Source organism: Neopsephotus bourkii, unplaced genomic scaffold, assembly GCF_033783945.1.
Source record: "Neopsephotus bourkii isolate Nb327-2 ecotype Australia unplaced genomic scaffold, CSIRO-AGI_Nbou_v1 NB_234, whole genome shotgun sequence".
NCBI lineage: Eukaryota > Metazoa > Chordata > Aves > Psittaciformes > Psittacidae > Neopsephotus > Neopsephotus bourkii.
The window spans coordinates 8,429,441-8,442,153 of NW_026900744.1; the positions used below are offsets into that span (position 1 = coordinate 8,429,441).

The following is a 12,713-nucleotide window of genomic DNA, read 5'->3' on the forward strand; positions in this document are numbered from 1 at the left end:
TTGGTGATATGGTACAGTGGGGGGTGTCTCTGCCCATGGCAAGGCAGTTGGAACTAGATGATCTTAAGGTCCTTTCCAACCCAAACCATTCTATGACTGTCTTTTAAAGCCAGACTTCAAATTTAGTTATTGAAAAGAACTGTTTATAATCAACTTGGATTTGACTAAATTATTCAGGAGTGTCATGCAAAAGTCTCACAAAATTAATTTAAATAGTGTTTAGTTTATGTGGATTCAGAGCTAACTGCAGCATTTATATAGTTAGAATAAACACAAAGGCTTACATCAGAGGGAAATGCCTCTTGGCACTGCAGTGAAAACTGATGGCTAGTCTTAGAGCTAGTTTTAACAAGAATATTAAGCTATGCTTTAGAAAACAGAAGAGTTCCCTTATGTTATGAAACATGATGAAAAAATGCTATTTCTTGGGAATCCAAAAGAGTAAATACAATAAAATTTGAGTACTTACCAGCAAGACAAGAAAAAAGAAAGAGCTGTAAAACATCTCTAGAAGTAAAGCTTCTGCCAAATTTAAAGGGATAGCTCTGGAGAAGGAATTCTGGGAAAAGTGCAACCCTGCATTGAGAAGATGTAAAAATAAGGTCTCTATGAAAAGAAGGTCTTGTTATAAACAGAATCAGTCAAAAGTCATGTTTATGTTTCATGGTAATTTCTGTCTGCTTTTTAAGCTTTCTCTCGTTCCAGTTTGAAAAAAAAATAATACATTCTCCACAATCAGTTTTACTGCTACTTTTTGTGGTGGTTCTGTTGTTGGGTTTGTTTTTTTTTATTTCATACTTTCTGTTCTTTTCACCCAGTAGGATTGCTGCTGTCAATTTTGCTGTGTGATAGTAAAGTTGATGGTATGGTACTTTCTGTTAGTCACATCTTGCATCTTATTTCAAAGCAGCAGTTCTAGGATCTCTTGGTCCCATGCCTAGCTATGTATCTGACTCCTGGCAATGTCTGGATATTGCAAGGGACATTGGTTCTCCACAGGGTTTATTCAGGAGGGTTGTCATGGAGATAGAAAGCCTCAAAAAGGCAGTACAGTCCTTCACGCAGCTGCAGTTTATATGGACAAGCTGCCCACAGCAATGGCCATGAAGGCTGAGCTGGCAGGGAGCCAGGCAACTTGTGAAAGTGCTTTAGCACATTTGCACTTGATATTTTGGTTGTGGTTAAATGGAGTACCAATGCATTGATGACCAGCTGTTTTCAAGTCTGCATACATCTTAAAGGCTTAATTTTATATAAAAATAGCTTTGGGGGATGACTTCGGTGAGGTAGCATCTTCTGTAATATCACAGCACAGTAATGCTTTGTCTCCTGCATGTACAAGAGCAAAGTGGAAGGAGTAACACATGCTGGAACAGGTTGCTGGCCAGGAGCTCTCCTCCCACTAGCTCTTTTCCCAAGGGAAATAAAGTTTGAGCTTTCTTCCCGAGTTAAATTTTGCCTTTTTATTTCCTCTCTAAAGGCTTCAAAGAGGGAGGTAGGACTTTTCCTGTGGCTAGCTGGCGTCTGGCAAGAGTGCATTTCTGAGCTGGGCTTTAAAGAACTATCGTGACAAAGATAAAAAGAGTAGATATAAAAGTGGTATTATTGGTGAGAAAAGTGATGTGGGAGGTGTAGCATCTGGTGGAATCAGACCCAAAAATATTTGTTCATTCTGCCTAACATCACCATGTGCAACATTGCTTTGTATGGCTGGTCAATAAGATGCACAAGTTTGCAGATTCCTGGCTTCAGGGTACCAGCGTGTTCTGAGTTGAAGGACTATGACAACTGGAGAGTGGAGGAAAGTCTGAAATAAATTTGAACAGTAATGATGGTATTTTCAATGCCTACATGATTCATTCTACAGCTCTGACAGAGTGAACCTTCCAAAGGTTGTGATGCTAATTGACTCCTAAATTTTGTGGGTTTTTTGAAATAGACTTCAAATTCTTTGAGGAAATAATTATTTCAGCATAAACCAGTCTTTCTTAATCCAGACCTTATTTATTATATTCTGAAGCACACCTTGAAATGCAACACTGAACACAATTTCTCTTTGATTGGTTTAATGGAAACAATTTCTCTCTTCAGCAAGCACTTGCTTTCAGAGTGAAACCTTAACATTTTACTTTTTATCTGTCTTGTCAATCATTGTTTGTTTTCTTTCTTCTTGTTGGCCCCACCTGGAGATGTCACATACCTCTCAAAAGCATGTAATATGAAAATATGCTGAACAAGTTCTTATTTTTCAAACCAGCCAATTATTTACCAGTTGATCTAGCAAGTATATAAAATTTATTTTAGGAAAAACAGTTTATGCAGCTGATGCATGGCACCTGTGTGCAAGTTTGCTTAACAAAATCATAACTAATGCCCAACTGTAATTTTTCTGATTTGATATTTCATATCATAGACTCACAGAACAATACAGACTGGAAAGGACCTCAGAGAGTCCTTGCTCAAAGTAGGGTCAGGTATGAGATCAGATTGCTAAGGGCTTTACCCTATCTTAAAAACCTCCAAAGATTTTAACACAGCCACACAACCTCTGTGGGTAACCATTTCCAATGCTTAACTATTCTCATAGTGAAAAGATTTTTTCTCATATCTTGCTGAAACCTTTCTTTTTCCAATTGATGCCCATTAGCTCTCCTCCTCTCTCTGTGGGTTGGGGCTTGTGTTACTAAGGGCTGTGACAAATAAAACCTTTTATTTCTTGTCAGTATTTCTGCATGCATTAGAGAGAACAATTACAATAGCCTTCAGGCTTTAAGGCAATGAATCTAAACAAGTTTTTTTCCTGCTCCTTATGTGTTGTATTAAAAGACAAAAACTCATCCTTGCATGTAAAGAAAACAGAGTTTCAATGAAGATCTGACCCAGAGACTGGAAAAACCAGTTTTCCTATAAAGGATGTCCTTTCATTAAAATGTCTATTGTAACTTAAACAATTTATGATATATTTTCTTTTCCAGGAATGTTTTCAATCTCACTGAGCATGCTGAAATCATTATATAGTTAGTAGAGATGCTTCTTTGTCCAGTCAGATTTACTATAGTTACATTTCTGCAGGAGATTAAAAATGATGTACTGGTAGCTATCCTTCTAAAAGTACTCTTTTAAGTAATATGTACCTGTATCTTCCCAAACCTGGAAGAACATACAGAAGAGCAAAGGAAATAATAACAGCAAACAATTCAGGGCAAATAATATATGAGAACTTACACCAGTGTATTTATTTAAATAAAGGGAAACGTCAAAATGTGCAAGCTAAGAACATCAGTTTATTCACATATTTTACATTCAGAGGACCAACAGATTATTTTTTTTCCCCAAGATAAAGGGCTTCTCTTGTGGTTTCCAAAGTTTTGTCAGAGACATGGAATATACTTAATGAAGCATATCACTGCAGTGCATAGAGTGAAAGCCTTGTGTATAGGGAAAAAGATAAAAAACCAAACAAACAAATTAGACCATTACCAACAAAAAGTTTCCTTTAATATAAATAAATCTCAGAGTAGTGCTTTATTTTAACAGACAACACAACAGTGGGATTTATTAAAAACTACATATTTACAGTGCCTCAAAAGTAAAAATACTGGGCTTCATCTGAGATCTTAGACACTTCCTGAGAAGGCAATGTGGATTGAGGATTGCTCAGCACTTCACATACACAAGCTAGGTGCTAAAAGGGTGAAATTAAAGCATACTTTTAAAGTAAGTCAGATGGGAAAGGTGGAACTGCTGATGCATCATATCTATGCCCTGATCTGGCAAAACCTGCACCTCAAGTATTCCGTTTATATTTCAGTAGACCTATGGATGCTCCCAAGGTTAAACACAGGATAAGTGTTTCAAAACCAGGAGCCTCAGAGGAAGACAACTGCTTGACTCAAAGATTCTGTGAATAAACTGCTGTAGTTATAATTTTACGTGGTATGGAGGCACACAACATTGAATTTAAATCTGCATTCTTCTGCATGGGTGATTACTACCACTTTTAATTTGGTGCTGCAAGGTCTGGATTCCAAATATCAAGCAACGAACTTATGAAAGCATCTTCTTCCCAGAGCCTCCAAAATCATTGTGCCAGTTTAGTAGATCTCAGTCTTTTTGGCAATTAAATAAAACGAGAACCAGATCTTTTTCAAAGTATTCACAAAACAATATTTCACTTATAAAATGGCTGTCCCACCATTCTTGTATCAGATCTGACCTCAGCTCTTAAGATCTAAACAGTTCTTTAAAAGTTATAAAAATAAAGAATTGATTAATATACAAATATATATTTCAGACTGATAAGTGAATATCATTAAACAAATTCTTTCTTTAATCTACTTTAAATTAAAAGAAATGTTTTCAAAAGTCTGGGCTGAAGCTGATCTTTATCTATTGACTCTTTAATGGAACCCATTCCCTGCAGATGACCACATACAAATTCAATGTAAGAAGCTCATTGTTACAAAAAATACAGTGAACATGTTTCACTAACAAGGCAATTCGTAAAATCTGCTGTGCTAGTTAGATTTTGGTATCTTGCTTTCAAAAACTGCAGATATTTCTAATATTAGAAACAAAACCTGAAAATCATGAAAAATCTTGAGCTTCTTCAGAAATTTGCTTTTTTTTCCCCCAGTCTTCATTAATACTTATTTTGCAATAATCGAGTTTGTTTTGTATACTGCTTGTATACAGCATAATATAAATGCTTTGCATTAATGCACACATATGTACAAAACCAGTCAGTAATTCAATTAAGAGATATGCCTGCTCACTCTATCATTTCATACTTTCACAATAACATATTTTTTCCATAATATCCATAACAACATCATCTAGCTTGCTTCCTTCTTCCACTGATATGCTCGTGCATATTTTTGTTCCGTTTATCTCAAGCAGCCGAAACAGCAAGGAACATTTTTGAACAACCTATAATATTCTTCCTGAATCTGAAATAAAAATGTTGAATTCAAATATTAGATTTCTTGTTTATTATTATATATTTATTAATAATTCAATATGTCTTTCAAATAATTTTGTACTGCTCCTCTCACTAGATGTCTTAAGGTAGGGTTGGTTTTGACTTTAGGACAGAGTGAAGGAAATGTTATCACAGAATAGTGTGGGTGAATCCTGCTATTCACTGGAAAGGCCAGAAGTGAGTTTCACTGCACACACTGCGTTATTTCACTGGGTTAATGACACTGTATCGAGTTTCACAATTAAAAAAACCAAAACACTGTTTTCATATTTTGTATATTGGTTTTAAAACTGGTGAGAAATATGTGAGAAGGTTAAAGTTAGGCAGAGATTTGTCTCCACTGAAGGTGTAGGATACTTTCACATTTTCTCTCCTCTCCCCCATTAACGGCACAAGGATTTCTTTGTTGTACCACAACTCCACTTCAGTACTGGGGAGCTGTGTCTGTAGGTACACGAGACTGCCTGAGTGGCTTCCCACAAAGAATGAGACACTTACCTTCCTAGACAACACACAAAGAAATATGAAAATGAACATCCCCTGGAATGCATTGAAGATTGTAAAAAGATATGCTGTAACCACGGATCCCTGGACAACATGGAGGACTCCGAAGATCCATGTAGCCCCAAGGAGGAAGAGGAGAGCAAGAGCACCTCGGGCACAGGATCTAGACAGGAAGGAAGCATTACGAACAACATGTGGGCAAGTGTTATTTTCCTTCTTTCACCACTTTGGAAGGTAAATGCTGCCTAGGCAAATTTTTCCCATCTGCAAAGTCCTGAGAAATGCAAATACATGGGCTGTTCTTTGGGGTGTGCTGTAGCATCGTGGCACGAATAAGCTCGCATAATCACTGCTGAAGAGCAGAGTAGAACTGGAGGGCCCTAAAACACTGGCTTCTTTAATCTTCAGATACGTTTTCTCTGGTGTACTGCAGCACCATATGATTTGATTTAAATCTACTGTTAGTGTAATACCCCAAGGAAAAACATATGTCTGTTATGAAGCATTCCACCCCCCCTTTTCCTCCTCCTCCTTATCTTCCTCAAAAAATAACCCTGAAAATTGTACAGTATGCTCTTAGGTCAGTACATGTGCATGACATCAAAAGGTTCCCAGGCTGCCTCTCAGGTTCACTGCAGAAGACGGTGCCAGCTGTAAAACTAGACTTACTTTCTTTCATTCTTTCTCTTAAAAAAAATAATTATTTTTGCTCACAGGCTTGAGCAAATTAAAGCATGCTGTCTTGGAAATGAAACCACTGATTACTTTCTTATACACTCTCAGACCAGTCCTTGCAGGACTTCCATTGAACAACAGACATTTTTAGCATTGTTCACTCGAAAATGAATAATTTTCAACTTCGTCAAGACCAGGTCACCACATGAAACTATGAAGGGTGAGGAATACGAAAAAGTAATCAATCAAACAATTGCTAAATCCTAACTATAAATCTAGTGCAATGCATTGAAACTCAGGAGTGTTCCTAAGCAACACAAACAGTAAGTTGTTTTCAATGTTCCCTGTAGTACACTTCAGCTTTTCCTGCACAAACGGTTTTCAAGGTCCTTATAAATCAGTTTTAAAGAGACTGAGATGATGGAAAAATCATAGCAGCATGCAAAGTAAAAATCCTGTAGAGAATCCTGCCATACCCCCTAACACCACAGAAGTACAATGTCCTACTGTGGACTTTTTACAAACAACATGAATGGGTTGATTGTCTTATCACTAAATTACTTGTTACTTCAAGGCAAATATTTTTATCCTGATTCAGGCATAAGGTTTGAAATCTTTTTTGGCTTGCATAGAGGCTGTGGAAAGTAATTAAGGAAAAAAAGGACAATTACTTCTTTAACCTTGCCATCTGTCTTTACTGTCTGTTTGATATGGGCCACTTGTATTCCTTGTACACCTCTCACACAACCCCAGTGTTAGTGTACAAGGTACTGCTCTATGGGAATAAAGATTACAAAATATACCTTTTAACAGAAAAATAAATAATCTTTCTTTTTATACAAATCCTCCAGAAGATTAAACTGTTACTTTTGAAAGCTTACTTTCATCTCAGGTTGTATGTAAACTTAGAGAAGATAGAATTTGTATTAAATGGCAAACTTACCTTACATTTTCATAGCAACTAACTTCTGGCTTTAACATTGCAGTGTGTCGAAATACTTTATAAATAATCACTCCAAAAGCCAACAAATTAACCTGTGGTGAGTGAAGAAAGGAACTTTTAGTTCAGGGTGCTTTTGAATTTCAGGAGTTGTTACACATTGAAATTCCTGGGCACTGGAATGGGTTGCACAGGGAAGTTGTGAATTCTCCATCCATGGCAGAGTTCAGAGCTGGGTTGGATAGAGCCTTGCTTGACATGGTTTAGTGTGAAGTGTCCCTTCCCATGGCAGTGGGGTTGGAACTTGATGATCTTAAGGTCCTTTCATAACTAACCATTCTACAATTCCATGATTCTATAATTCTATGTTTCTATGAAATGAAACAAATCAGATGAAGTTTCTTTATATTTGAAATCTATAGAATCCAGTGCTGGGAGGAGACACTCTTCTGTTCCACTTCTATGAAGAAAATATAAGCCCTGTAGTAAACATTGATCAAACAAGGCTGTAACGCCACCTTATCTCAACAGTATCACTAGAAATGGTCTGAAAGTATTCATTGATATTGGTAAAACTCTTGATTTTCTGCTGAGATTATTGTCCTTAACTAGAGATGATGAAAAGGAAAGGAAAAAGGAAAGGAAAAAAGAAGGAAAGAAAACAGGAAAGGAAAAAAAGGAAAGGAAAAAGGAAAGAAAAAGGGGAGAAGGAAAAGGGAAAGGAAAAAGGGAAAAAGGGAAATGGAGAAAACAAAAAAAACCCTCCTGCTTATGGATTTTCTGTTATACAATATTGTGTAGACCTTGACAAAATGTATATCTTTTGTTGCTGAATAACATCATATGTTCTGAGGTTTTTTGGGTGTGAAAACTTTCAAGTGGCACAAAAAAACTTTGAGGTTTACACAAAGAATTTTTTAAGAACTAACTTTGGTTGAAAGGCTTCTTGCTGTGTATTCTCTCTTATATTTTATGATTGTTTCATAGATGAATAATTTCAGTATTTTTTTCCTGCCTTCTTTAAAATGGCATTACTTTATTTCAGTTTGAAATAGAAAAAAGCAACTAAACCCCACAGTTTTGCAAATGATGCTCAGTTATAGTTCTGAACCTCTGTTTGCCTAGCTAGGTTTCATTGATCTTTCATTTGAATTTATACTGCATTCATTTAACAGTGTGGATGGGTTTGCTTTCTTGCTTAAAAAAAAATAAAAAATCTTACTCTTCTTTGCAGCATTTAACATCAGAATCTATTAAAAATGTTAGTAAATGAACCAAATTTTAGCTGGACGTCATCCAGATACTATTTGTAGATCCTTGGTTGTAATCCCTTGGTTGGTTCCTGTGGGCTTCCAGATGTAGACTGAATAGAATTAATGCCTTCCTCAAGTTGTTTCTCCAGAAAGACTGTGTGGGTTTCCTCCCTCCTTCTTAAAAAAAAAAACAACCTCAGAATCCTCTGAAATGAAAACAAAAGGCTCATGTAGGAGCACAGCATCGCTTTAAAAAGAATCACTTTCATTTGTTAACACTTATATATGTCCTCAGAACATTTTTGGTGTGTCAAGGGGGGAGTATGTGATATTAAATGCAGGCTCTGCTTTAATTAGCTGCATGCTCCTACTTTAATACAGCATAATGTGTTTACAATTTGATAAGACAGGAGATAGAGCTGATTAGCAGTTTAGGGAATTAATTCTTCACTGAATACCTTGTACTTGCACTGATCGTGAGAGCTATTCTGAAGCTCCTTATATTTAAAATTGTAATCTATAATATCTCCTAAACCAGCAATTTTTCAAAGTTAATTATAAGTCAGTCAGCAGTTGTGGGTAATTATATGCAGACTTAGTTTTTATCTTATATTTGTTGGTGAATAATATATCAAACAACTTGGTGCACACACTATAATCTGCATAACCTACCTAATGTATTTACTAATCGGAAAAAGGTAGGGTGAAATGTGATCAAAGTACCATGAGCATGGAGAATACACACAGCTACAAAAAAGAGCTATCAAGATCATAGCACAAACCACACGACCAAACTTCCTCTCTAGTGGCCTGTCATCAAAATCACTAATGTCAATGAGAGCCTTCTTTTTGCCATTAATAGGTTCTGTAAGAAACTTTATGGGCCAACCCTCCTTATCTTTTGGCCACATACATCAGCTGCAGAACTAGAGATGCTCTCCTGAGCATGGGATTGAGCATAAGCAAGGCTGGGGGTCTGAGTGGCAGATACGGGGCCTTGCGGCAGCAAACTCTATTTCTCTTAGTCTCAGTGGGGCTCCTTCACACAAATACTATTTACTCTATCCGTTGTACAGAATAATAGGATTTGGCCCTCTGCATTAAAGTAATACCCATTAACTATGATCTTTTCATTCATCAGCCCATTCTAATGGGAATAATCTGTACCGGGGGAATGGGAGAGGTTAACACTGGCTTCTCAGAGTCAGCTGCCAGAACACAATTATAGTACAATATGTCTCAGGTAGCCTCACAGGAGGTAGTGTTACAGGGTAATGAGGGTGAGCTTAACTTCTGAAATATTCAGTCATTTCTAAGATTTATTAAAGCCTTAAGTTAGTTTTTTGCCCCATTTTGAAGCACTCCACCAATAAAAAATATCTATAGCAAAGTGCATAGACTGCCTTTACACAATGTTCAGTGTCTCAAAACAGTAGCTTTTAGGCTACATAGTGTGTTTATTTTTATTTCTTTTTAACCTAAGTTAGAGACCTCTGGAACTACATTTTGTCCTTATGGGACAATACAGGTAACAACAAAGCAATTGCAATTGTTAAGTGACACAGAAATGCAGCAAAATTTGAGGGAAAACAGTAACATTAAGTCATGGGTAAATCCAGGACAAAAAAACTAGCTAATGTTAATGTGCCAAGTGTGGCCTTTAGAAAAAAATGGTAATACAACAGGAATCCTAAGCTGAACATATTTTGCTTCAACCTGATACTCTACATGTTCTTTGCCTCAGCTATTTCTGGGAAATGTAAAGTAAAAAATTCACACTGGATGGCTGAACTGAGTAGGAATACTGAGAAGCTGGACTAAAGTAAGGGGAAATGGCCTTTATATAACTAATATCCTCAAACAGCCGTATGTATTTTAACAAATGGCATGGAAAATCAAATCACCCAAAATTCCCAGATAAAGAAACATCCACTTAAGACATTTGAATTTGTATCAAAACCTGAACTTCAAATGAGCAAAAATGGACCTAGTAGGCTGTAAAAGTAATCAAAATATAGATAGGCACAAGGAATCCTGGATTCCCTAATCTTCTAACTGGGACAAACTGAGGGGCTTCTGGATGAGAGGCACTGAAACATCTAAAAAAGCTTCAGCTGCTACTTATAGACAAATACTGTTTTATACTTATTTCGGTTGTAATCATGTTTTCATTTTTGTAATTAAAGCACAATCTTCAGATCTTGTTGAACAAACCTTCAACGATGCTATAATTAAGGCTGCCTTAAGGTGACAAGCAAGGTGAATGAGAATGAAATGGCAAACATAAGGCATGCTATCTCCAGAGAGTCAGTAAGTTGGAGCGGAGCAATATGTGCAGGCAACTGTGAAAACAAGCTCAGGACGGGCTTTGCACAGGCCTGGAAAGGGCCAGCCTGGGGACTGTTGCTGCCACATGCTGGCTTTGGGGGGAAGTTACCTGCATAATGAGCAGAGATATTCCACAGCTTTGGGCAAACCCAAAGCATGAAATGCTGTGGCAGGGCCACAGTTTTATCAACTGAATAATGACATTACAGTGTGACATGGCAAGTTCCTGTGCCTTTGTTTTCAGTGTTATTACATGGCTGAGCAGTCAGAGAAACTGCTGCAAGTCCTGAGAGGGGCTTCTCAGTAAGTCTAATAGGCTAAAGGGGAATTGCCCTGATTCTAAGCCCACAACTGAATTTGGTTTTTTTCTCTTATTTCATTGAACAAGCCACCCCAAACTTATACTGAGCAAACAGCACACTCAGTCCTTACTACTTCAGAAAGGAAACCTCTGACTTTCTCCCTGCAAGCCCAGTTCTGTTAGGTGCTGAGCATCCTCAGCCCTCCCTCCCCCCGAGGTTCAGTGAGAATCAGGTTTCAGTCAGCATGCTCAGGTGCACTACAGGACTAATTTTAATAATTAATCTATTCCCCCCCCTTTTTTTTCTTTGTTAAGTGGTTAATCAAAGACAAGGGCTGATATAGGAACAGTCTCCACTCATAGCATCTCCAGGGAACCATTTCTCCATAAAGATATTTGTTAAAGTGTTTTTAGCTTTCTTAAATTCTGGAAATGTTGTGGTATATTTATGAAGAAATGGTAGAAAACTGTGAAATAGACATTAAATGAGGGCAGTTATTATCCCATAAAATAAGGATTCTCAAGATAGGGGCATCTACATTTATGTATCTGTGTAACCCAGAGTAATCTCCAAGGAGCCACAAATCTGGATGAGCTAGGTTTTATTCTACACCTGGGACTGAGTTTGTTCTACACCTGTGACTGAGTTTAAAGGGAAGATGGTAAGTGGTACATCTCTCTTGGGGAGATCACCTTTGTGAAGGGTCACAAGGATTTAGGATTTAGAAGTGACTTCTGGCTCCATTAAACCAGTTTCAGGACTCCTGTTAAAAGGAGCTCTGTCACATCATAGAGAGTGGCATTCTCAAGGGGTTTGCAGGCAACAGTGGACACTGCTCTGGATATCACTCTGCAGATTAACACTTGCATGTATAATCATAGAATCATAGAATAGTTAGGGTTGGAAAGGACCTTAAGATCATCAAGTTCCAACCCCCCTGCCATGGGCAGGGACACCTCGCTCTAAACCATATCACCCAAGGCCTCGTCCAACCTGGCCTTGAACACTGCCAGGGATGGAGCATTCACAACCTCCCTGGGCAACCTATTCCAGTGCCTCACCACCCTAACAGGAAAGAATTTCCTCCTTATATCCAATCTAAACTTCCTCTGTTTAAGTTTTAACCCATTACCCCTTGTCCTACCACTACAGTCCCTAATGAAGAGTCCATCCCCAGCAACCCTATATGCCCCCTTCAGATACTGGAAGGATGCTATGAGGTCTCCATGCAGCCTTCTCTTCTCCAGGCTGAACAGCCCCAACTTTCTCAGCCAATCTTCATATGGGAGGTGCTCCAGTTGTGGTCTAGAACAGGTTAGGGAAATTTTCCTGTGGCTGTGTTTTGGCAGTCTCCATGGTACAGTTCCCATGTTCACAACTGTGATGTCTGCTGGTAAGATATAGCAGGCACCCAAGGAAGAGTTCAGAGCTCTCCAGAGCAGTACAAGTCCTATGATTAGATCTAACCCACAGCTACAACATTGGTCCAGATAATTTCTCTTGTAAAGAAATTCACAGGAGAGTAAGAGCAATTGAAAATACCAAGAAATTTCCTAGTGCTTTCGTTATCATCTTGTCAGCAATAAGGAAGTTTTGCCAATGGAATTACCGTGGGGAGCTCTGTTCAATTAATCACATGTATTTCAGGATAGGATGGGAAAAGCTGTGTGATGTGTTAACCTAACCTCACTTAGAGATAGGATGGTTCTGTAAGTCTGTTTGCAGATTTG

At 37.8% G+C, this 12,713-nt stretch overlaps 1 protein-coding gene across 3 annotated transcripts in view; it reads right to left on the reverse strand.

The window, feature by feature from the left end:
- Nucleotides 1-3,264: 3,264 nt before the first annotated feature.
- The window catches only part of ADGRL4 (adhesion G protein-coupled receptor L4), an 86,492-nt gene continuing 77,043 nt past the window's right edge, over nt 3,265-12,713 (reverse strand). For all 3 annotated transcript variants that reach the window (XM_061345144.1, XM_061345142.1, XM_061345143.1), the window contains 3 exons: nt 7,104-7,195; nt 5,480-5,648; nt 3,265-4,949 (listed from right to left, as the gene is read on the reverse strand). In XM_061345144.1, the coding sequence (XP_061201128.1) occupies nt 4,887-4,949; nt 5,480-5,648; nt 7,104-7,195 (324 nt within the window). In that variant the 3' untranslated portion in view covers nt 3,265-4,886. The remainder of the gene's footprint in view (nt 4,950-5,479; nt 5,649-7,103; nt 7,196-12,713) is intronic.